The 26,236-nt window shown below is 46.4% G+C and overlaps 2 protein-coding genes across 2 annotated transcripts in view; both read left to right on the forward strand.

The window, feature by feature from the left end:
• The window catches only part of GPATCH1 (G-patch domain containing 1), a 45,565-nt gene extending 43,372 nt beyond the window's left edge, over positions 1-2,193 (forward strand). Inside the window, exon 20 of the mRNA XM_081215263.1 lies at positions 1,319-2,193. Coding sequence (XP_081071389.1) covers positions 1,319-1,349 — 31 coding nt within the window. The 3' untranslated portion in view covers positions 1,350-2,193. The remainder of the gene's footprint in view (positions 1-1,318) is intronic.
• A 760-nt stretch (positions 2,194-2,953) lies between these two features.
• The window catches only part of WDR88 (WD repeat domain 88), a gene marked incomplete at both ends in the record, with an annotated part of 41,968 nt that continues 18,685 nt past the window's right edge, over positions 2,954-26,236 (forward strand). Inside the window, 6 exons of the mRNA XM_081216018.1 lie at positions 2,954-3,268; positions 10,981-11,091; positions 15,733-15,821; positions 16,874-16,937; positions 19,493-19,631; positions 20,981-21,110. Of these exons, the coding sequence (XP_081072144.1) occupies positions 2,954-3,268; positions 10,981-11,091; positions 15,733-15,821; positions 16,874-16,937; positions 19,493-19,631; positions 20,981-21,110 (848 nt within the window). The remainder of the gene's footprint in view (positions 3,269-10,980; positions 11,092-15,732; positions 15,822-16,873; positions 16,938-19,492; positions 19,632-20,980; positions 21,111-26,236) is intronic.

Below are 26,236 nucleotides of genomic sequence, written 5' to 3' on the forward strand. Positions count from 1 at the left end.
TGTACATCCTTGCATAGAAAAGGGCTGGAGGGGTTCTTACACCCCTGAGAGCACTTATCTCTGAGGCGGGGGACTGGGATAGAGGGAATGCAGCGTCTGAGGTGTGAAATGTATTTAAATATTACTCTTGTGGTTGCTAAAGGTATAGTTTCCATAGCCCCGCACCCCTAAGCTTCCTAGATTCTCCCCAGGGAGCCTGGAGGGGGCCCCTCCATCTTCTGTGCCTCCCTCCACTCTGTGTATTACCTGTCTGCGTCTGTCTCCTGCAAGGGGCATTTTGAGGGTCACAACCACATGGGTCTTACTTGCATCCCCAGCTCCTGGCTGAGGTCTCACTCTTGTCAAGGGCCCCTGCTGCTTTCCTTCAGTGACGGCACAGCCTAGTTCTGGATGGACTTGCAGTCTGCCCCTCCATCCCCTCCCCAGGAGACACCGATCTTCCTCCTGTCCGTGTAAGTTAGCTTTGCCCATTCTAGAATTTCACAGACGTGGAAACATACAGCTAAGTACACTCTTTAGTGCATTCACACTGTAAGTTCCCAGCTCCATGCATGTTCACTCCCTGAACACACCTAGAGCAAGGAATAAACCAGCACTCCAGAAGCCCCTCCCACTTAGCATCCCCACCCCCGCCCCCCAAAGGTAACTGCTCTGGCTTCTGTCACCGCTGATTACTCTTGCCTGTGTTTCAGATTTATTTAAGGGACCCATGTGCTATGAACTCTTGCATCTGGCTTGTGAGATTCCTCTGTATTGTTGTAGCAGTAGCTGGTTCGTTCTCATTGCCAGAGAGTATTCCTTTATGGGATACAGCACAGAGTATTCATCTGTTCCGTTGTTGGGGGCATTTGGTTTTCCACTTTGGGGCTGTAGAGCACGAATCTAGAGTCAGTGTGACCCAGCTCTTCTTGGTGAGTAGAGCCGCCATGAACATTCTTGTGTGCACGAAGCTGAGATTTAAGACTAAGGGCTCGGGAGCTTTTGGCCCTGGAGCAAACATGGTTTTGTCTTTTGTTTTTTTAGTTCCTTCCCAAAGGTCATACAGGAGATAGGTGTGTCAACCAGGATTGGAACTTGCTTTTATAAATGTGTCTTAATAGGAGATGTGGAGGAGTGAGTCTCTCTGTGTGTTTTGGGGGGAACAGAATCTTAAGAGTGAAGATTAAACGGTACTTTCTTTCATAGTGTGGGTCATCCTCTGTATTTTGTGCCACTTTGGCTCAGGGAGAGGCCTGGCATTCTTCTCCCCCGCTGGACTGTCTGGTTTTTCTGTTTGTATCTAACTTTCCTCCTCTCTCTCTTTTATCTCCTTTTCTAGGCTGAAGCGTCTTCCACTAAGAAGGCAGTAATTGAATTCTGCCCTGGCCTGTCCCAGTACCAGATCTCCTCCAGGATGGAAGTTCATCGGTCACTCAGTTAATAGATTGTACAGATTGTATTTATATGTAAATATTTGCTGTAAAATAATATTTTTTAAAACCTTGACATTTCAAAGCTTGCCTTGGAAGGTTGCTGAAATTTATTTCTATTTTTAACTTCTGTTAGTATCAGAGGAAGAAACTCAGACTGTACAGTTTAATTAAAATGGCATTTTTCTATTTTTTTCTTGATTTTTCATTTCCTGAAACTTTAAAAAAGAAATGAAAAGCAAAGGCTTTTCTCTGGTTTTGTTGTGAAGAAAGCCAGGTTCAGATAAGGACAGTCTGACTTACTTAAGGACCCGTGTGGGAGGGAGGTGGTCGCTTTCCCATGTTTTCCTGGGGAGTGTGGTTCCTCCCTCATGTGGTTGGTACTGGTGGCCAGGAGCCAAGTGGGCAGCACAGTACCAGGATCCTGGCAGGTGGCCTCAGCCTCTCGGGGTAGACGCCACCAAAGTGTCTGAGAAAAGCACTGGGACCAAGAGTGAAAGAGTGTGCGCCCACACCCTGGGTCACACAAGCTCCAGGTCTTTGCACTGCAGCCCTGGGTCCCTGCTCTGAGGCTGCCTCATCGGCCCTCATGAGACCTTTAGAGAAAGTAGAGTGCAGAGTTTTTTTTCTATTATCAAAGTAACATCATAGAAAAAGCAGAACAATTATAAAAGGAGAAAGAAGGAAGAAAATCACTTCTACTTCTACCCGCCAGGGTTGACAACCCTTGCTCTTTTGTTATAATTCCATGCAGTCATTTTCTAGCATTGAGTCTGCTCCTGGACAAGAGGTGTCTTTTTTTAAAAAAAATAATTAATTAATCTATTTTTGGCTGTGTTGGGTCTTCATTGCTGCACGTGGGCTTCTCATTGCAGTGGTGTCTCTTGTTGTGGAACACGGGCTCTAGGTGCACGGGCTTCAGTAGTTGTGGCATGCAGGCTTCAATAGTTGTGGCTCGCAGGCTCTAGAGCACAGGCTCAGTAGTTGCGGCACACTGGCTTAGTTGCTCCGCGGCATGTGGGATCTTCCGGGACCAGGGATCGAACCCGTGTCCCCTGCATTGGCAGGCAGATTCTAAACCACTGTACCACCAGGGGAGTCCCAAGAGGTGCCATTTTGTTCTTTGGTATTTCATTGGCATTATGATAGGTATTTCCCTCACGTGCTTATATATTTTGTGTACCTACCCCTAACAGCTGCATCTTAATTAATCCTGGGCACATTCTGTAATTTATGGACCGTTTCTCTGTTGTTGACGGTGAAGTGGGTTGGCCAGGAGCCCCCTACAAAGGCAGAAGACACACAGATCATGCCGGGAGGCGGAGCCAGGAAGACCCTAAGCGAGGCCGCGAGGATGGGGCCGCCGGTTTCACACACTTGGCCTCATTCCTTTTACGCCCAGAACTAGAAGTCCATTTTTCTGTGGCTAACCGTGCTGGGCGTTGAGCGAAAGCGAGATCTCCGGGCTCAGGAAGGGCGCGTGGGTCCCAAGGCGGGGGCGCGGGCGCGTGGCGCCACCGTTCGTGGCCAGGCCGGGCTCCGAGATGGCCTCCCAGCCCCCGGGCGCCCCCAGCCCCACAAAAGCCCTGGACGAGGACGGGAAGACAGCGCTCCGGAGAAGTAACGTGCAGCTGTCCTCGGTCCACATCCGCGACGGCGCGCATCGGCCCCGCAAGCTGCCCTGGGTAGCGCTGGTCAGGGCCTGCGGCCGCTTCAAGCTCTCACTCTTGGAGGCGCGGCGGGGCCGGCTGCTGCCCTCGCTTAACCCCCTGGCCGTGGGCAATGACTTGGCACCGCCGGAGAAGCACTGGATGCCTGAGAAGGCAGCGTTCTGGGGCGACCAGGAACCCCTCTCCAAGGTCAGAACGGCCCCCAAGGGGAGGGGGTGTGGCTTGTTTCCAACAGGTGGGGAGAGCTCAAGAGCCGGCAAGGGGACCTGGGAGGGAGCCACCTGGCTTGCTAGGCCTGGGCCCAGCCCCCTGCCCCAGGCACACCTAGTGGGCAAAGTGGCTGCCGGGGGCGGGGGCAGCTGGAGGAGAGGCCGGGTGGCCCAGGGAAACCATCCTGGGGGAGGGGGACCCCACCCAACCCAGACCCTGTGGGCTCCGGCTGAGCCTCCCAAATGTCCCCATGGTGACACTCCCAAGTGCATGCCCTGGGGTCAGTGAGGGAGCCCTGTCACACATGAAGCAGCACTAGAAGCAACAGAAAACTTAGAAGAAGAATAATACAGAAATAAAAAGCCCAAAACACTACTTTGTATTCTAAATGGTATTTGAGAGACAATGCACTGATGAAAAGAAGGCCGGTGGCTGGGAAGAAGAAATAATCTGTGAGCAGAGAGAAGTCTTGGGGATGAAAAAGAGGATTTCCAAATGAAGATCCTCCATGGAGGCTTTAAAATCAGAGCAGAGAACTGGAACAGAAAGTTAGAAAACAAGCTCATAGGATTCTCTGAGAACTCAGAGAAGAAATATAAAGGAACAATAATTATGAGAGAAAAGAGAAGAGGAAGGCAGGGGAGATGCAGAAGAGCCAGTAAATGTATGAGGTATTGGGGTGGGGGGAGGGGGCAGGAGGAGGAAAGAAATGCAGAAGGAAACAGGGAAACGTCCCTGGGCCGAAGAAAGACTGGAGCGCTCATGTGGAAAGACATAGTCAAGGCTTCCCTGGTGGCGCAGTGGTTGAGAGTCCGCCTGCTGATGCAGGGGACACGGGTTTGTGCCCCAGTCCGGGAGGATCCCACATGTGGGGGAGCAGCTGGGCCCCGTGAGCCATGGCCGCTGAGCCTGCGCATCCGGAGCCTGTGCTCCGCGACGGGAGAGGCCACAACAGTGAGAGGCCCGCGTACCGCCAAAAAAAAAGACATAGTCAAGTTCACTGCAAGATTGGAGGGAAATAAAACCTACAGGTGGTGAATGCCTGCACTGCAAGGATAGGAGCAAGGCTGTCCCTTTTCCAATGCAGATGGAAAAGCCTGCGATCAGACTGAGCTGGAGGCTTCTCCAGCGGTCAGAGGACCTCAGAGCTGAGTCCACAACTGGGCCTGTCGAATGGCTGACTGTCTCAGCCAGGCCACCACAGGGGTGCATTGGGGTCTCCATGTGGAAGTCTGAAGAGAAAGCAGTGTGTGCCAGTGCTTTGCTTGCTTTTATTTGTGACAGTTATTCTGATTTTTAAGTAAAATTAAAGGAGAGCATAGGACTTGTATTTTATTTCTGTTCTCCATAGAATACCCCCAAGATCCAAATTCAATAGATAAAAAAGGTTTGTGGGCACTTTTTGTTTTTGTTTTTTACAATTAAGTGTCTCCCCACGGACATAGTGTGTTCTCTATGTGGTTGCCAAGGGGGAGGGAGGGCGGGGGAGGGATGGATTAGGAGTTTGGGATTATATATAGAAATGAATCACTTTGCTGTACACCAGAAACTAACACTGTAAATCAACTATACTTCAATAAAATAAATTTTTAAAAAGAGTCTCCCTAGCACCGCCTCCCCCACCCCAACTACCCCCTTTCCCTCTACGGAGGCAACAAAGGTTTCTAGTTTCCCCTGCATCCTTACAGAGATATTTTATGCACATATCAGCACATACATGTATATTCTGACCCCTCCGTTTTTTTACATAAATGGAAGCATACCTTAGACCTCTTCTGCACCTGGTTTTTAAATTTGTTTTTTTAATTTATTTTAGAGATCTTTCCATATTAAAAAAAAATTATTTATTTATTTTGGCTGCACCGGGTTTTAGTTGCAGCACGCAGGATCTTACTTGTGGTACGCACGCGGGATCTAGTTCCCCCGACCAGGGATCGAACATGAACCGGGGCCCCCTGCATGGGGAGTGTGGAGTCTTACCCACTGGACCACCAGGGAAGTCTCGAGGTCCCTCCATATTAGTAAGGAAACAGCTTCCTTGTGCTTTTTTTGTAGAGAGTATTCCATTGGCTGGCTGCCCCCTGATGGATTTAACCAGTCTTGGGTGCATGCACATTCAGGTGGCTTAAGATTTTTTTTGGCCTGAGGTTTTTATGATCCATTAGGTCAACAGAAGTTGAGAAGTTATATAAAGCTCTGGGAGAAAAGTATTCTTTTCTGTGGTGGACTGGCCGAGACAGTTAGCCATTCGACAGGCCCAGTATATAGAGAAAAGTATACCTAAAGTATTCTCTGCCTGGCCAAACTTCTGGTCCTGATAAAGCCAACAAAAGGACATTTTCTTCAGAGCTGCAAAAACTCAGAAAGGATGCCTCTCTTTGAGGAAAAAGTTACTCAAGGGAATACTCTGGCAAACAACAAAAAAGTCAGAATTAAGAACTGGAGTAAGAAAAAGCAGTTTAGAATAAACAGAGGAGAGCAGTGATTGAAAACAGTACACCTCGGAAGTGTTTATACAGCGAGGTTAATGCAGTTGTTTAGCTCAGTGAAAATGTTAACAAATGATCTTTTGAAGTGAAGGTGCACAATGCAAGAATAATAATGTTCCAGATGATTTCATCCAACAATCTGAGATGGTTTGCTAAAGAACATTCTCAATGATAATTCTTCATTCTTGGCCTTTAAACAAGGCACACTCACACATGGATGTGTCACAAATTTTAAAAATAATTGGCTCAAAGCCTCTCCTTGGCTCCCTGGAACGTTTAAGAGGAAGTCAGGAGATCTGACCATGACCTTCCAAGCCATTTCGGCTCTACCTCATCTCTCTCCTCTTCCATCTGACTTGCTGACGTTCAAGCCCGTCAGTCCGGCCTCCGGTGTCCTCGTTTTGTCCCCCTCCCCACGAGGGGGCGGGTGTCTCTCCCTGTCCTCGGTCTAAAGCAGCGCTCACCTGGCTCTGGCCGTAACCTGGCATCGCGTGCCGCCTGTGCTGTGGCTGCCCCATCTCCCACCCTGGCCCCTGAGAGCAGGAGCCCGCCAAGCGCACTCCTGGTCTGGGGTCTTTGCTCCCCGGTTCCTGCTGCACCGCGGCACCACCATCAAGGCCCGGCCAGGGAGGCGCAGGCAGATTTGCAGAACATATTTGTGGGACGCTACATATACCTAAAAAAGAGCTCACATTTTTTGCTTTTACAGACATCGGACTGTCTTCTATATGCTAGTTTTGTTAGGGCCTCGGACAATGTACCTAGAGTACAAGAGTGTGGAACTTCTCTGCGTGGCTCCTGGGGCTCCCTCTCCATAATGCACTCCAAAAGTACTCTGCCCAGAAAGGTCCGGAAGCGGGTGGAGGGATTTCCCCGCTCTTGCTCTGCTTTCCCATACTAAAATTCTGTTTTTGTGATGAGAAAAAGAACGAAGCCCCGAGAGCTTTGCCTCGAGGCAGAGACAGCTGCAGAGCAGGGAACTGAGGGGCATATGTCTCGACCCCAAGGCGCAGGCTTTGGCGGTGGAGCCTGGAGCAGACCACTGACCGGGTCTCGTCCTGGGCCCCGCAATCGACCTGGGCTGCTGGCAGCCTGCTGTCCAGGCCCCGCCCCCTGGCCCGCCCCCTGGCCCGCCCCTCTCCGCCCCGCGCCGGCCAGGCCCCACCCCTGACCCGCCCCACGGCTGCCAGGCCCCGCCCCCTGACCGGCCCCAAGCCCGCCGCCTGGCTCAGTTTGCCTGCGCCCCCTGGCGGCCCAGCCCCGACCTGGCGCCTCGCATCTCGTCTCCTGGCGGCCCAGTTCCTGTCCCACCTCTCCCAGCTACCCGGAGCCGAAGGGCCGTCTCACTCCCGCCTTCCCACAGCCCCCGTGTTCCCCACAACACCGAAACCGCTCCCCTACCCTAGACCCCCGCCTCCCCTCAACCCTGCACCTCGGACTTTACTCGCCTCACCCCAACCTTGTCCCCCCATCCAGAGTTTCTGCATTCGTGGGGGCACTGACTGGCGGCAGAGCCTCAGATCCCTCCACCCTGCACTGTCAACTTAAAGAAAAATGCACAGTGTAAAGTTACCAGTTCACTTTTATTCCTGGACCTTACTGCGGACTGTAGCATGGGAGACAACCTCTCAGATAGCTCTGAGGGACGGCTCCAGAGAGGTAAGTTAGGAGCCAGGGTATATGAACTTTTTGCTGGGAAAAACATGTAGTCAAGCATAGAAAGCTTACTGCTAATCACAAAGAACAGACATATCAAGTTAATGATTTTAGTGCTTTTCTGTGTATGGGAAGAAGATGGAAAAACTGGGATCATTTAAATATTCCTTAAGTACGCGTCTTAACCATGTAGGGGCTGGTGTATCCAAAGCACAGAATGCTTCCTGTTTTTCTCTGTCTTGAATTCCCCTCAGGTGCACTGTCTGTGGGCCACTGCAGTGGCTAATGGCTTGATCTTTGTAGAAGTGGAAGAGCAGGCAACATTTTATTTCTTTGCAATACCCCTACATCCTGGACACCTCCCTACCCCCGTGCTGATATTAGTAATTTGTGTTCTCTCTCTTTTTTTCTTAGCCTGGCTAGAGGCTTATCAATTTTATTGATCTTTTTAAAGAATCAGCTTTTGTATTAATTGATTTTCTCTACTGATTTCCTGTTTCCAATTTCACTGAATTATGCTGCAATTCCTAGTATTTTTTTCCTCCTACTTCTTTTGATTTAATTTGCTCTTCTTTTCTGTTTTCTTAAGGTGGAAGTTTATATGATTGACTTTAGATTTTCCTTCTTTTTTCATGTATGCATTCAATGCTATAAATTTCCCTTTAAGCACTACTTTCACTGCATCTCACAAATTTTGGTAAGTTGTATTTTCATTTTTGTCTAGTTCAAAATATGTTAAAACTTTAAAATATTTATTTATTTATTTTTGGCTGCATTGGATCTTCATTGCGGTGTACGGGCTTCTCTCATTGTGGTGGCTTCTCTTGTTGCAGAGCCAGGCTCTAGGTGTGCGGGCTTCAGTAGTTGCAGAGTGCAGGCTCAGTAGTTGTGGCTCACTGGCTCTGGAGCACAGGCTCGGTAGTTGTGGCGCACGGGCTTAGTTGCTCCACGGCATGTGGGATCTTCTGGGACCAGGGCTTGAACCTGTGTCCCCTGCATTGGCAGGCAGATTCTTAACAACTGGTGCCACCAGGGAAGTCCCAAAATACGTTAAAACTTCTCTTGAGATTTCTTCTTTGGCCCATGTGTCCTTTAGAAGTGTTAGTCTCCATGTATTTTGATATATCCCAACCATCGTTCTGTTATTGAGTTCTCGTTTAATTCCATTGTATTCTGAGAGCAGACATTGTATGATTTCTGTTCTTTAAAATTTGTTAAGGTGTGTTTTATGGCCTAGAACGTGGTCTATATTGGTGAATATTCCATATTAGTTTGAGGAGAACGTGTATTCTGCTGTTGCTGGATGAAGCAGTCCATAAATGTCTATTATATCCAGTTGATTGATATTGTTGAATTCCTCTGTATTCTTACTAATTTTATGCCTGTTGGATCTGTCCATTTCTCATAGAGAGGTGCTGAATTCTCCAACTATGATAGTGGACTCATCAGTCTCTCTTTGCAAATTTAGTAGTTTTTGCCTCACATAGTTTGATGCTCTGGTGTTCTGCACATGCACATTAAGGATTACTATATCTTCTTGGAGAATTGACCTTTTTATCATTATGTAATGTCCCTCTTTAGCCCTGATAAATTTTCTTGCTGTGAAGTCTGCTCTGTCTGAAATTTTTTTGGGGGGTTTGTTTTTTTTTGGGTTTTTTTTTTTGCGGTACTCGGGCCTCTCACCGTTGCGACCTCTCCCGTTGCGGAGCACAGGCTCCGGACGCGCAGGCCCAGCAGCCATGGCTCACGGGACCAGCGGCTCCGCGGCATGTGGGATTCTCCCGGACCGGGGCACGAACCCGTGTCCCCTGCATCGGCAGGCGGACTCTCAACCACTGCGCCACCAGGGAAGCCCTTGATGGTGTCTTTTGAAGCACAAAAGTTTTTTATTTTGATAATGTCCAGTTTATCATTGTTGTTGCTGCTGCTGCTGCTTGTGCTTTTGTTGTCATATCTAAGAAACCACTGACTAATGCAAATTCACAAAGGTTTACACCCATGTTTTCTTCTAAGAGGCTTGTAATTTTAGCTCTCACATTTAGGTCTTTGATCCATTTTGAGTTAATTTTTGTATATGGTATGAGGTAAGGGTCCAACTTCATTCTTTTGCATGTGGATATTCACTTGTCTCAGCACAATTTGTTGAAAAGATTTTTCTTTCCCTTTTTAATTATCTTAGCACACTTGTTGAAAATCAAGTGACCAAAAATATGAGTGCTTATTTCTGGATTCTTAGTTCTATTTCATCCATCTATATGTCTATCCTTGTGCTAGTACTACACTGTCTTGATTACTGCCTCTTTGTATGTTTTGAAAATTGTTTTGAAGTTGGAAATTGTGAGACCTCTACCTTTGTTCCTTTACAAGATTTTTTTGGCTGTTCTGCTTCCCTTGAGTTTCTGTATAAATTTTAGGATTGAGGTAGGAGGTAGATGGGCCCCTGGGCTGAACAGCTGGTTTTTGTCAAGTGGAGTACAATCGAAGCTTTGTTTTCCCTGGACACTCCAAGGACGAGGTTAATGGCAGGAGCTGAGGTCTGCTGGAGTAAAGAGATAAGATGACCACTCCTGAGGTCAAGGAAAACTCCCTGACTGCACAGGTGCAGAAAGACGCCTTGGGGTTCAAAAAGGAGGGCCCACCACCCCATAACAGGTGACGCCAAGCCTCCACAAGCCTCTGCGCTGGAATCCATCTTGACAAAAAGATGTGCATGCATGTTGGGGAGTGTCCTAGAACAAGTCAGATGTGGGAAAAGAAGTAAGAAAGTTGGCCAAAGGTAAACAAAGATGTGGGAGAACTGCTCCTATATAAATGATTTAACCGCCTCTTTACTGCACTCTTCCTCATTAGGGAGGATGCCCACAGTCTTTCTCTCCAGGTGTGTATCTCTGCCTTGCTTCGGTCTTAAATAAACAAACTGTTTCTCTGTGTGCTCTCCCACTTGTTGTGCTGTGTCTCTAATAATAAACTTTGGACCTGTTTTTACAATTTTTGCCCCTTTGAGAAATTCATTTTTCAAATGGGGCAAGGGCCAGGGGAACTTTGCTTCTAGCCTCTAGCCCCTGGTGGTCTAGCGACTAGGATTCCTGGTTTTCATCCAAGCTGCCCAGGTTCAGTTCCTGGGCAGGGACCTAAGATCTCTCTTCAGGACTGCTCACTGCTGTCTCTCTGATACCAGGGTCAGCTTGTCAATTTTAGAAAAGAAGTCTGCTGGGATTTTGATGGGATGGTGTTGAATCTGTAGATCACTTTGGAGGGTATTTTCCTCAGAATAGTAAGTCTGCTAATCCATGAACATGGGTTGCTTTTCCATTTATTTAAGTCTTTTAAAATTTATTTTAACAATGTTCTGTAATTTTTAGAGTATAAGTATTACACTTTTTTGGTTAAATGTATTCCTATTTTGATGCTTTTGTAAATGCAATTTTCTTCTTAATTTTTTTTCTGGATTGTTCATTGCAAGTGTATAGGAATACTATTGATTTTTAAACTATTGATCTGGTATTCTGCAACCTTCTGAACTTATTCAGTCTATCCTTTTTTCAGATCCCATTTAAAATTATGAGGGGACACCAGCACATTGTGAGTTCCTGTCACTTCTGTGTGGATGACACAAAGGTCCTCAGTGGCTCCTATGACTGCACCGTGAAGCTGTGGGTAGGTGGCCCAGTGTTAGGTGGAACCAAAACGTCCTGTAAGCTTATGTCTCCTCTTGTGGAGAGTTCCCCAGTACTGAGTTCCCAGACATTCAAGGATCCCAAAGATTTGGAGAGACCTTTCTGAGCAAAGTGCAAGAAGAAGAAGCAAAGTGAGGGCTCACCCTAGTTTCAAGTCACCAGAGAGAGATGAGGTTAGTGTGGCTGCTGTCAGCCTGTTCATTTAGAAACAGTGGGAGCAGGGATGGAGACCGCTGGACCAGGAGCTCCCCACCTTTTGTTAGAGGCTGTGCCTGAGACCTACCTGGGGTCTCTGAGCTGTGTTATCTCTCTGGGTCTCCTTCTCATTTGGAATATTCAGTTCCATCCACAGAGATGGTATTACGGCTAGGCCTAGGTGAACACAAGAGGACAGAAAAGTGGCCAGACCTGGGACCTGTCCATGAAGGGTGGTTGGGAGAGGTAGGCCTGAGCACAGGTCAGCAGGTCAGTGCCACAGGGTGCAGGCAGCAGGGGCAGAGGAACAGGGATGTGATGGTCAGCTGAGGTTACAGAGAGGTGGCCACCAAGAACTCTTCCGAAGTCTTCCGGGCATAGCCAGCAGACTCTAGTGGACCTGCTTGGGGGCACTGCTGGTCAGTCAGGAGCGGGTGAGCAAGGAGCAGGGCTGGGAGATGGCAATGGCCATCAGGGGCCAGGCCACAGATGACCGTGTGGCTGGGGCAGGGCCCACTGGGAAGGACAGTCAGTTCCGAGCTTTGCTGTCTCATCTGGCTTCAGGGGCAGGAGGGGGACAGGGCGGAAGGAGTCAAGGCTGGTTCCTGGGTTCTGGTTTGGGTAACTAGGTGGAGGATAGCTCCTTACCCTCCAGATCACCTTGGAGGAGCATCTTCTGGGTCATCTTCTGGGTCTTGGCAGGTACCAAGCCAGGCAGACTAGGCAGGAGGGTTTGGGGACTATCCAAGTGGTTCAGACCCCACATTAGTGACCTACCAGCTGTTTGACCCTGGGTGGTTACGTGACCTCCTGGGCCTCCCTAAACCTCCCCAGGCCTCACAGGATCAGCTGTGGGCTGGGGCCACCCCAGGGCCTGCCTGGCCCAGACCAGGTCCTGACAGACATCCACTCTCTCCTCTTCTGTGGCCCTTATCCACCCCCCATCCCCCCACCCAGCCCCATGATCTTCCTGTTGGCAAAACCACTGCCTCCTCTGGGAACCCTAAGCCCTTTCCCAACCCTCTGGGATGACTGAGAAGGCCTGGGGGTGAGGGGGTCTCTGCTGGTTGTCGTCACCCAGGGGGAGGGGGAACGGTGACTTTCCAAGTGTGCATTTTGCTTTGTCATCTTCAGATGCTTCTCATATTCTTCTCACCTTCTGAGTCAGTGGAAGGACTCTCAGGGGTTTCTGTCTATTTTGGCCAGAGGGCTTCTGTCTCTATAAGGGGACATCGGCCTGTTTTCTCTTGTTGTCCCGAGATGAGGGACCATCCATCAAGATGTCCTTGGCTCCCACAGCAGCCTCACTGCCCTTGCTCCCTACCTCCTCCATGCCCCATCCAGGACACTGTAACTTCAGCCTGCCCAAGCGTCCTCCATACGTGACTTGCTCACAGCCCTACCCCCTGCCACCACCTTCTCCAGCTGCCCCCTCCGCCCCTCTGCCCTCCTTCACACCTCCACCCCTAGTTGCAGAATCAGTAGTTCTCTGGTCTCCCTGCCTTGGCTGCCCCTCCAATGGTCCTCTTTCCCCCTCCTGGCTCTCTTTTCCCCATCTTTTTCTCTGCTCCTGGCTCCTCCTGTGGCTCTCCCTGCCCCAGCGGCAGCTCGTGGTGTGAGCCCTCCCTCAGGAGATGACTAAGCCATTACCCTGCGCATCACCTTCTCTGTCACAGTATCTTGGGCAAATGTCTCCTTGCCTCTCCCTTCTCTCCTCCACTCTCATCATCTCCCATCTCCAGTCCTTCCTCTCAACGCCCCCAAAGCCAAACTTCTGGTTTAATCTTTTAAAAAGGTCCCTTTCCCCTAACTGCAGATCACTGTGAATAATTTAGAAAGACCATAAATGTATGAAGAAGCTGAGAAAAAAATTATTCTTAGTCCTGTGCCCAATCTCTCTCTAATAGGGTACATCTCTTTCCAATCATTGTAAAAAAAATCACTGGTAGTTTTTCTCATACTATGAAGGTAATATGGTTTTATCACCAAAATACATAAAGACACAAAGAAGAAAAAATACATCATTCCATGAACCCTGAGTTAACTACCATGAAAATGTTGGAGTGTAGCTTTTCTTTTTCCTGTTCGCACATGTATACACACATTTATGAAATTGAAACCATACAGAAAAACTGTTTATATAATCACAGTAAACTTGGGCTACAAATATTGTCACATGATCTTCTTGTTGGGAAAACCACTGCTTCCTCTGGGAACCCTAACATCTCCTTTATGTTTCTAACCACTTATTAGAACCCCTTCCTCCCCATTCATTCAAAGTCCAACCAACATCCCCCCTTAAATTATCTGAGTCCACAGAAAGAATTCCTGGTTCCAAATGCCCGGTGAAGGGGGAGCTGTCTTTATTTGTCTTCTCACACCCCTAGCCAATGGCCCATTTATTTCAAGAAACATTCAATACAAAACAGAGACATTTCCACTGTCTTTGGAATTCACTAACAACATCTGGCTTGTATTGCCGTATATTGAATATCTCCTGCCAAATCATTCATGACTGTGCACATTTTCCAAGAGAGTTATCTGTCCATGGTTGCTGTTCCTCCTCTTGACCATATGGCAGCACTATTGAGCACTGAACCTGCACAGTCCCATGGACTTCAGTCCACTCTTAGTGCTGCCCTTAACTGGCCCGGGGCCCTGCACAGACTGCCGTGGGCCTCAGCCCCAGGCCCCACGATGATCATTTTCTTAGTTCCCGGACAATGTTTGTCCTAGAGCAACACACCAACCAGGGAGGCTGGATCACAGGCTGTCAGAGCCAGCCCTTTCTTCCCAAGCCACGAGGCTCATGAGCTGGGCCTCCAGCCTGAATGTGTCCTGCTCCCGGGAATTCCTCTTTGGGATCTCTTCCTGTCGGTGGGCTTTGATTAAGGCCTGCTGGGTTCACCCAAACACAACCCCACCGTTTCAAGTTTCACAGAGCAGGGGTTGGGGGACTGGGTCTGTGCAGAAAAGAGTTCTCACAGTAGGCCTGACACTGCTGTCCTTGGAAAGGCCCACTGGCAAGGCTGGCCTTGGCTGGCATCTGGGAACTTGACTGGTAAACAGTGTTCTACGGTCATATGAATCTTTCCCTAAGTGATAAAGGGGGCTCACAGACGGTTTGTGCAAACCACGCGGTTGATGCTGTACACCGGCTCTCCTTCTGGAAGTCTGGAATTTTGGTGCATGCTGCAGAGTGTCTGTGTGACCAGACCCCGATAAAAACCTGGACCCCGAGGTTCAGGGGCGTCTCCCTGGTAGACAGCACCTCACACATGTTGTTACAACTGGTTGCTGCAGGAATTAAGCATGTCCCGTGTGACCCACAGAGAGAGACTCTTGCAAGTAGTGCCTGGTTTCCTCTGGACCTCACCCCACGTACCCTTCCCTTTGCTGATTTTGCTTGGTGTCCTTTGGCTGTAATAAATCTTAGCCGTGAGCACGGCTATATTCAGAGTCCTGTGAGTCCTGGAGAATCACCAGTCCTGGGGGTGGTCCTGGGGGCCCCGACACAGGGTCCTTTGCCTCCCAGCAGGCTTGGGGTCTTCATGCAAAGTGGTCTCTGCATATCAGGAAGACTTGTCCCAGGCCTGCCCTGGTCAGGCCAAAAAAGCTCCCCCAACCGGGCACCATAATTTCATATAGCAGTGCAAGGCCTTTCTAGGAATTCACTGTCTTACTAGTAAAATTTGTTTCAAGGGGACTTTCCACCCCTGCTTATCCTGAAAAGCTGTGGGCACATTTCTCACTGAAAGTATTTTATTTCTGCCCCAGCACACACCCTTCGCTTTGGTACCCCGATTGTTCCCATCATATTGTCAGCTATTACCCTGCTCTGTTCTCATCCTATTCTGCAGTTATCTCCCTTCAGTGTGCTGAGGGCCCACTGTTGGGAGTGCTCACATTTGTTTTAACTGCCCCCTTTAGGCGGACACAGACTGTTGCTGATGTGTTTTGCCGTCTGTCCCCTATAACACGTGACAAACCTTTTTCATGCATAAGTCTGGCCACAACTCAGATTATTTCCTTAAGAGAGACCTCTCAAGATAGAACTGCTGGGTCAAACAGTGGGAACTTTTAAAAAGGTCTTGAAAGATCTTGCTAGATTTTGTGGCGCCTCTTTGGCCAGTAGAGAATGAGAAAATTACCTGTTTGCAGCTCTGCCCTCAGAGCCGCCTGTTTCCATCGGCCACTGTGGGATCGAGGGGGAGTTTTCTGGGGTTGCCGGTGAGGGTGTCCTTGCTGCTTTGGGAGTGGAGGGGAAGTCCTTTTGCCCCTCTGAGCTGGGTGAGAGTCATAGGACAAGGTTCTCAGGTTCTCAAGGTTCTCAGACAACCCCAGGGCTGATGTTGAGCTCAATCACAGCTTCAGCCGACACCTCAGTGACCTCTGGCCCTCTCCCCCTCTCTCCCGCTGATCCGAGGATGCCGTGGATGGATCTATTGTTCGGAATTTTGAGCCGGGGCCCGGAGCTCCTGTTGTAGAATGCAGCGTCACGGCTGACAGCAGAAGGTGACTTGCCCTCATTTGACTCTGGTCAGGAAAGTGGGAGGGAAGAGTAGGCCAGCACCCAGCACGCCCTGGACGGTTCACTGTCTTTTAAGCAAATACCCAACCTTACGCCCATATATCGGTCTCATGGTTCCCATCTTTTGCTGTGAGAATCAAGTAGGTGTGATAACTCTTTGAAAATTTAAAATGCTAAAAAGGCAAAATTTATTGTGGCTAAAGCCAGTCTGAATGTTCTTCACGGAGTTTATTTCCTGCAGTCACCCCTGTGGACTGGGTCAGCTGCAAGGCTCATTAGCGATTCAGTCCAGGCCCTCATTTCACAGGGGAAACCGAGACCCAGGAAGCAGAGGCAAGCCCAAACTGTCACCTGGGGAGCCTCGGGGCTGGGAGGCAGCCTCTGGGATGCACTTGCATTTACCCCTCACACAGATGTGAGATGGGCCTTTAAAAGGGGATTTGCTTTAAAGTGGATTCACTTTTATCCTGAGTAGCAGCTACAAAATTAGTCTACTAGTGAAAACTAGTGTGGGAATTTAAGTTTCATGGGAATTCACCTTACACAGAGGACAGAGATTGTCACAGAAACATGCACTATAAGAAGACAAGGGTACACATATTATTTTACTAAATGTACAAGAAAGCATTTCAGAATGAGATGAGCTATGAAAGTCTTTTCCTGTAAAAATATACACAAGTGACCAGAGAAAGAAGTGACTGATCCTTGTGGGTTGTAGCTCCTTCTAGAAGAAGACAATTACAGAAGAAATGATACCTTTAACGCCCCAGATATAAAAGAACATATTTGTGTGACTGAGGGATTGAGGAAGAGAATGGGCTGTGGTGCCTTCTGTGTTAGGGGCTCTATGTTTTCACTGAGAACCTCTGTTCTCCAGGGGGTTCATGGAACATCTTTAGGAAGATTCAGGTATTATTTGCAATCTTGGTCCTAAACTATAGAAATTTTCTGTAAAAATTTCCTATTTTTTTTCATAGAAACCACAGACATAATAATCTGGGTCATTAAGACCCTATGTTTGTCATTTTATTTCCAGAATTATTGCAGCATCTTATGACAAAACAGTGAGGGCCTGGGACCTTGAAACAGGCAAGCTGCTGGTACGTATGCTTTGCCCTAGTGGAGACATCACAGCACAGGGTCTTTTTGAAAAATTAACTTTTATGGGAGTATAGTTGCTTTACAATGTTGTGTTAGTTGCTACTGTACAGCAAAATGAGTCAGTTATACATATACATATATCCCCTCTTTTTTGGATTTCCTTCCCATTGAGGTCACCGTGGTGCACTCAGCAGAGTTCACAGCACAGGGTCTTGACTGGGCCTTAAGTGGCCTTGAGCTGGGCATGGAGTGTGAAGGGTAACCAATCTTTCAGGAAAGGAAAATTTTCTCAGGGACCCAAAATGATGGAGGGTGGGCTTCAGGGAAGGAAGGCTTTCTGAAGCAGGCAGAAGAGGGCTCTGTTTGAGGGATGGGGAGGATGTGGGAGAAGGGAAGAAGTGGAGGTGGGGGTGGGAGGTGGCATTCCAGGCTGAGGGAACTGCATGGGAAAAGAGACCTTCCCCTAGGGATGTCTGCGTTTGATGGGGCAAGAAGCAGAGCTGAGGCCTTGGGACAAAGGCCATGCACGTGGCCAAAGCACGAGGCTTCTGGGCCCTTCTCAATCTGTCCTCCATCTAAGAAGTTACCACCATCCATCCATCCAAACTGGCCCGAGATCCCCCTCTCTCTCCTGCCTGGTACCCAGGCAGCCCTGACCCTGCTCCAGGGGTTCCTCAGGGTCTCCTGTCCTACCCCCATTGCCCTTCCCCCAGCAGCTTCTAATCACCTCTCCTCTTCCTTCCTCCTCTTTTCTCTCCTTAAAAAAAAAATCTTCCTTCCTGGTGTGAAGATCAATTTATACTCATTGTAAACAATTTTTGGAAAGACAAGATAAGCCAAGTTCAAAAAAACAAACACAGAAACCTTAAAACAACTCCCAGAGATTACAGTTAACACCTTGGTGTCTCTTTTCCTATATACATGTTAAATGTGAACACGGGCAAGTATATTCTGTTGGCAACATAGTGTCATTATGTACTAGCAGATATACGAGCATCAGTTACTCCGGACTTTGAGCATTTTCCCAAATGCTTATTTCTAATTTATTTATTTGGCTGCACTGGGTCTTGTTTGCGGCATGTGGGATCTTCATTGCTGCGTGTGGCAACAAAGTTGCCACATGTAGGATCTAGTTCCCTGACCAGGGATTGAACCCCAGCCCCCTGGGCCCCCTGCATTGGGAGTACTGGACCACCAAGGAAGTCCCTATTTTGTTTTAAAATAAGTCCATTTGTATCATTTTTTTTAGATTCCACGTATAAGTGGTATCATGTGATATTTGTCTTTCTCTGTCTGACTTACTTCACTGAGTACAATAATTTCTAGGTCCAACCGTGTTGCTGCAAATGGCAATAATTCATTCTTTTTTATGGCTGAGTAATATTCCATTGTATATTTATACCACATCTTCTTTATCCATTCATCTGTTAATGGACTTTAGGTTGCTTCCATGTCTTGGCTCTTGTAAATACTTCTGCTATGAACATTGGGGTGCATGTATCTTTTTGAATTAGAGTTTTCAAATTTTCCAGATATATGCCCAGGAGTGGGATGGCTGGATCATATGGTAACTCTATTTTTAGTTTTTTAAGGAGCCTCCATACTGTTCTCCACAGTGGTTGCACCAATTTACATTCCCACCAACAGTGTAAGAGGGTTCCCTTTTCTCCACACCCTTTCCGTTTATTATTCTGATGATGGCTATTCTGAACAGTGTGAAGTGATACCTCATTATGGTTTTGATTTGCATTTCTCTAATAATTAATGACATTGAGCATCTTTTCATGTGCTTTTTGGCCATCTGTATGTCTTCTTTGGAGAAAGCTCTGGTTTCTTTTATGACCTAGTCATACACTATCCCTTCTGCCATATTGTATTCAAAGAAATGAGTCACTAAGTCAAGCTCACACTCTTGGGACAGGTAATTAAGCTCCAGCTTGTGGAGGGAGGACTATCAAAGAATTGGTGGGCATATTTAAAAACCTTCACAATGGCAATACCATAATTTAGAACATACAGAGAGATCCTCCCTTCCTAAATATGTTGAGTAGCTCTTCATCCCAAGGGGCTGAGGCTGTAGGGTCTTGTCCACAGGGCAGACATTCAATAAACACCAAACTGAACAAGAAAAAAGTTGGCCAGGGGGAATTCCCTGGCGGTCCAGTGGTTAGGACTCTGTGCTTTCACTGCCGAGGGCTCGGGTCCGATCCCTGGTCGGGAAGCTAAGATCCCACAAGCCACTTGGTGCAGCCAAAAAAAAAAAAAAAGAATAAAGTCGGCCATGACTAGAACCTTGCTGCCAGTTCTGCTAGGTGCTCCCTATCCTTGTTCATCGGTCCTAGACACACATTAATTACATTTATTAATTAAAAATTAGTTCATGAAAACTAAACAAACAAAAATTCAGTTCCTTATTTGCACCAGCCTATTACAAGTACTCCATGGTCACATGTGGCCAGTGGCTGGCATACTGAACAGTACATAGAACATTTCAGAAAGTCCTGCTGGAATGCTGGGCTAGAGAGAAAACCTTTGGATTGTTGCCCTATTTCAGTGGAAGCTCAGTCATGAAACCTTCATAGTCTCCTGTAAGTTTTCCCCCGATGGTAAATACGTGGTCTCAGGCTTGGATGTGGACCGTGGAATCTGTATAACAGACGCGGAAGACACCACCACCGTGTCCCACATCAAAGGTGAGTTTGCGTGGGCTCCCTGCCCTATTCTGTCTGTGGTAACAGCCACTTGTCCCTTGACAGACAGTGACTTCCGATTGCTTTATTTGGTGAACCTGCAATGCTATGAATCACATCATTAAAGGTGGGACATCGATTGACAAATGCACAGGCAGTTAAGGCTAAGACAGCTTAAGGATTTTCCCTTCAGTCTCGTGCTTGTAATAAATGAAGCGGTTCTCTGCTGCAACCCCATGTGGACATTTAAAGCCCAATTCTTTATTGAGTGGAGTCCCAGCCTTCGTAACAGTTTGGTCTGTAATTTTTAAATATAAAAATAATTATCACAATGATTTTTAATAGTGCACGTAAAGTATTTATTGTCATGTTTTACAATGCTGATGATTTGCACTATTATTATGATTAATCGTCATGTAGAAAGAAACAAATTCAGACAATTAGAAAAAGAACAGAATGGCATCCACTGAAAATAAAATCATCGTATGTCAATCTCCCGGTTGTAATCCTATATAATGATGATGCAAGATGTTATCACTGGGGGAAACTGGGTGATGGGATCTCTCTGTATTATTCCTTACAAATGCATGTGAGTTAACAGTTATCTCCAAAGAAAAAGTTAAAAAATACCTAATCATTGTATAAAAAAAATTAGTAAGTGTGTAAAGTAAACAGTGCAAGGCTGCCGTACCTGTTTGGACTCCTCCCTGGAGGTATGTATTATTAACAGTACATTGCTGGGTGGCCTTCCTCTGTGTGTGTGTGTGTTTGCACACACAGTACTACTTCCCACATGCATTTAATGTATTTTTATCAACATGGAACCGTGAGAGGTGCACTGCCCCACAGCTTGCATATTTCCTCAATGTATCACCTCACACTCTACCTCTCCTCACGCTCGGAGTTCTAGCTGCACACCACGCCTCTCCATGCCCTGTCCCCATGCCGGACCTTGGCACATGCTGTTCCTTCTGCCTAGAGCGCTCTTCCTTTCCTGCTTCCCTCAATAACTTTTAGGTCCCTTCCTCGACCTCTCGGGGCTGGGCCAGGCTTCCTTCTGCTGGCTGGGAGCCATGGCATATGCTGCAGATTGTTGCCTGCTCAAGGGTGTCTCCCCATCCACCTGGGACCTCTGCAGGGGCAGCGGCAGGGGGCAAGGGGCAGTGCTCCTTGTCCAAAGCCTGATTCACAGCAGGCACTTTGTGTGAGTGCATAGTCCCTTGTGAAAACCAGAGTTGCATCTCTGTAATATTGTCGCTGTCTAGGGGAGCAGGGTGAGCCTCTGCGTCCCTTGGAGCCTGTGGCCCAGAGTATGGAACGCACGGTAACGAGTCACTTTCCTTGTGCATCAGATCATCACAGGATGTCGGTCACAGCATGCTGCTTTGACCCAGACAGCCAGAAGGTGGCTTCCGTCTCACTGGACAGGAGCATCAAGATCTGGGATGTGACATCCCAGGCCACGCTGCTCACCATCACCAAGTGAGGAGGCCCTGGGGGTCCGGGCAGCATCCTGCAGCGGGGAGGTGGGCGGGGGTCCCCCTTCACGCCCTCCTGGATTCGGCCTGTGCCCCTTTGGCTCCCCAGCTGGTGTCAATGTGGGGCATCTCCAACTATGGTCCGCCGGTGCTGTGAGGAGGCTGGAGATGGAGAAAGGGAAGGGGACAGACAGGCAGGGGGAAACCACTAGCTGTGGTCCCTGGGCTGGGACGGGCTTCAGATGCATTCATTTCAGTGTGAGCCAACACTGGTAAACATTGTGCAGTGTCCCACTCCCACCCCAAAATGTGGATTTCCAGCATCCCATGTAAAATGGGAAGATCAGATAATCCAGGGCCTTCAACGGTCACTTTGTCTGTGGCCACCGGCACCAGGTGGGTGGCCAGCCCTCTCCAGCGGGCTTTGGAGTCAGGATCCCAGAATGTGCATATGCCCTGTCACCCTGCCCACTCGGCTCAGTTACGAGCCTGGCGGGCCTGGACCAGGCTTTCCCCTGGGGGTTTGGCCTGGGGTTAAGAGAGTGCAGGTTCTCATCCTGCGTGACCTTGGACCTTAGTTTCCTCACCTGCAAACTGAGCCCAGGTGAGGTCTGAACGAGATAACACACAAAGGTCCTTAGCACAGGCTGCATGGTGGGCGCTCAGCACGGGCTCTGTTACCAAGGGTGACTCCCGTGGACACCGGGGTCGGGAGGGGCCGTGGGACACCTGCCCTGCTCCTTAGACCTACTCCGTGGTGGCAGTGAGGAGGGTGACGCAGCAGAGGCGGCCGCAGCTCCAGCTGTGGGTGTCACAACCCACTCCACTTTGTTTCCCCAAGGAGGGCGGAAAGGGAGCTAAGGAAAATCTCTATTGGTATATTGGATTGACCCACATTTGTGAATTTTCTGGAAATGTAGCTTTTAGCAAGAAAATAAAGAGACAAGGATTCTCAGGGCTACAGGACAGGGCTGGCTTCATGGCATGAACCTCTGAAGTGACACAGGGCTCCACACACAGAAAGGCTCACACTGGATTTAATGCTCTGCCGTTGATATCTTGAAATTCTTCATTTTTGAAAAAGGGACCTCGAATTTTTTATTTTTAAAATATGTAATTACTTTTTGAAAATGTAAAGCATGCAACACAGTACAAACTTTAAAAGGTACAAAAGGATATATAGTGAAAAATCTCTCTCTTACCTGGCTCGTAACCATTGTTTCCCCAGAAGCCATCACTTCCCCCACTTCTCTCCTGCCTGCTGGCTGCCTTCCTTAACAGCTTTATTGAGATATAATTCATACACATCATACAACTCACCCATTTCCAGTGTACAATTCAGTGGTTTGGGGGATATTACATTATTATTTTTTTTAATTGTGGTAAAATATAGAATTTTAACCATTTTAAACTTATTTCACTGACATTACATTTACAGTATTGTGCAACCACCACCACTTTCTATTTCCAAAACCCTTTTATCACCCAAACGGAAACTCGGTACCCATTAATAATAATTCCCCACTCCCCCCAACCCTAGCCCCTAGTAACCTCTATTCTACTTTCTGCCTCTATGAATTTTCTTATACTGGATATTTCATATGAATGGAATCATACATTATTTGTCCTTTTGTGTCTGGCTTATTTCATCTAACATAATTTTTTTAACATCTTCATTGGAGTATAATTGCTTTACGATGGTGTGTTAGTTTCTGCTTTATAACAAAATGAATCAGCTATACATATACATATATCCCCATATCTCTTCCCTCTTGCATCTCCCTCCCTCCCACCCTCCCTATCCCAACCCTCTAGGTGACCACAAAGCACCGAGCTGATCTCCCTGTGCTGTGCGGCTGCTTCCCACTAGCTATCTAATTTACATTTGGTAGTGTATATATGTCCATGCCTCTCTCTCACTTTGTCACAGCTTACCCTTCCCCCTCCCTATGTCCTCAAGTCCATTCTCTAGTAGGTCTGTGTCTTTATTCCTATCTTGCCCCGGGTTCTTCATGCCCTTTTTTCTTTTTTTTTAGATTCCATATATATGTGTTAGCATACGGTATTTATTTTTCTCTTTCTGACTTACTTCACTCTGGATGACAGACTCTAGGTCCATCCACCTCACTACAAATAACTCAATTTTGTTTCTTTTTATGGCTGAGTAATATTCCATTGTATATATGTGCCACATCTTCTTTATCCATTCATCTGTCAATGGACACTTAGGTTGCTTCCATGTCCTGGCTACTGTAAATAGAGCTTCAATGAACATTGTGGTACATGACTCTTTTTGAATTATGGTTTTCTCAGGGTATATGCCCAGTAGTGGGATTGCTGGGTTGTATGGTAGTTCTATTTTTAGTTTTTTAAGGAACCTCCATACTGTTCTCCATAGTGGTTGTATCAATTTACATTCCCACCAACAGTGCAAGAGGGTTCCCTTTTCTCCACACCCTCTCCAGCATTTATTGTTTGTAAATTTTTTGATGATGGCCATTCTGACTGGTGTGAGATGATATCTCATTGTAGTTTTGATTTGCATTTCTCTAATGATTAATGATGAGCATTCTTTCATGTGTTTGTAGGCAATCTGTATATCTTCTTTGGAGACATGTCTATTTAGGTCTTCTGCCTATTTTTGGATTGGGCTGTTTGTTTTTTTGATATTGAGCTGCATGAGCTGCTTATAAATTTTGGAGATTAATTCTTTGTCAGTTGCTTCATTTGCGACTATTTTCTCCCATTCTGAGGGTTGTCTTTTCACCTTGTTTATGGTTTCCTTTTCTGTGTAAAAGCTTTTAAGTTTCATTAGGTCCCATTTGTTTATTTTTGTTTTTATTTCCATTTCTTTAGGAGGTGGGTCAAAAAGGATCTTCCTCTGAGTTATGTCATAGAGTGTTCTGCCTATGTTTGCCTCTAAGAGTTTTATAACGTCTGACCTTACATTTAGGTCTTTAATCCATTTTGAGTTTATTTTTGTGTATGGTGTTAGGGATTGTTCTAATTTCATTCTTTTACATGTAGCTGTCAAGTTTTCCCAGTGCCACTTATTGAAGAGGCTGTCTTTTCTCCATTGTATATTCTTGCCTCCTTCATCAAAGATAAGGTGACCATATGTGTGTGGGTTTATCTCTGGACTTTCTATCCTGTTCCATTGATCTATCTTTCTGTTTTTGTGCCAGTACCATACTGTCTTGATTACTGTAGATTTGTAGTATAGTCTGAAATCAGGGAGCCTGATTCCTCCAGCTCCATTTTTCTTTCTCAAGATTGCTTTGGCTATTCAGGGTCTTTTGTGTTTCCATACAAATTGTGAAATTTTTTGTTCTAGTCCTGTGAAAAATGCCATTGGTAGTTTGATAGGGATTGCATTGAATCTCTAGATTGCTTGGGTAGTATAGTCATTTTCACAATGTTGATTCTTCCAATCCAAGAACATGATATATCTCTCCATCTATTTGTATCATCTTTAATTTCTTTCATCAGTGTCTTATAATTTTCTGCATACAGGTCTTTTGTCTCCTTAGGTAGGTTTATTCCTAGGTTTTTTATTCTTTTTGGTGCAGTGGTAAATGGGAGTGTTTTCTTAATTTCACTTTCAGATTTTTCATCATTGGTGTACAGGAATGCAAGAGATTTCTGTGCATTAATTTTGTATCCTGCTACTTTACCAAATTCATTGATTCGCTCTAGTAGTTTTCTGGTAGTGTCTTTAGGATTCTCTATGTATAGTATCCTGTCATCTGCAAACAGTGACAGGTTTACTTCTTCTTTTCCAATTTGGATTCCTTTTATTTCTTTTTCTTCTCTGATTGCTGTGGCTAAAACTTCCAAAGCAATGTTGAATAATAGTGGTGAGAGTGGGCAACCTTGTCTTGTTCCTGATCTTAGTGGAAATGCTTTCAGTTTTTCACCATTGAGGACGATGTTGGCGGTGGGTTTGAGCCTACTTTCTGGAGGGTTTTCATCATAAATGGGTGTTGAATTTTGTCGAAAGCTTTTTCTGCATCTATTGAGATGATCATATGGTTTTTATTCTTCAATTTGTTAATGTAGTGTATCACATTGATTGATTTGCATATATTGAAGAATCCTTGCATTCCTGGGATAAACCTCACTTGATCATGATGTATGATCCTTTTAATGTGCTGTTGGATTCTGTTTGCTAGCATTTTGTTGAGGATTTTTGCATCTATGTTCATCAGTGATATTGGCCTGTAGTTTTCTTTCTCTGTGACATCTTTATCTGGTTTTGGTATCAAGGTGACGGTGGCTAACATAATGTTTTTAAGGTTCATATATGTTATAGCATGTATTAGAATTTCATTCCTTTTTATGACTGAACCATATTCCATTGCATGTATATACCACATTTTGTTTCTCTGTTTATCTGTTGAGGAACACGGGTTGCTTCTGTCTTTTAGCTGTTGTGAATAATGCTGCAATGAATATTGGTGTACAAATATCTGTTCAATTCCCTGCTTTCAATTCTTTTGGCTATATATCTAGAAGAGGAATTTCTGGATCCTGTGGTCATATTATGTAAAGCTTTTTGAGAAACTGGCACCTTGCATTTTAATCTTGCACTGGACCCTGCAAATTATATAGCTGGTATTACTAGAGAAGTTTGAAAATTCATAATCTCAACTGATTTAGAAGCTTGCAAGGAATAAACACCAGTACTCTGTTATATTTTTTTTTGCATCAGTTGTCAAACATCGTTTAGAAAACTCAAGAGGAGAAGGAAAATCTACTGTATTTACCCATACCTTTACTTACCATGTTCTGTTTTCTGATATTCCAAGTTTCCCTCTTTCACCATTTTCTTTCTGTTTAGAAAAATTTCCTTTAGCTATTCTTTTAGGGTAGGTCTGAAGGCAACAAGTTCTCTTTGTTTTCCTTCATCTGAAAATGCCTTGATTCCTCCTTCAATCCTGAAGGATATTTTTTGCCGGATATAGACATCTGGGCTGACACTTCTTTTCTTTCATCACTGTCATATCACATTTTTCTGACCATCATGGTTTCTGATGAAGAATCCACTGCCGTTCAAATAGTTTTTCCCCTATAAGTAAGGTGTCATTTCTCTTTCGTTGCTTTCAAGATTGTTTTCTTTTTCTCTACTTT

The sequence above is a fragment of the Mesoplodon bidens genome (genome assembly GCF_964165515.1).
Source record: "Mesoplodon bidens genome assembly, chromosome: 18".
In the NCBI taxonomy this organism is placed as follows: domain Eukaryota; kingdom Metazoa; phylum Chordata; class Mammalia; order Artiodactyla; family Ziphiidae; genus Mesoplodon; species Mesoplodon bidens.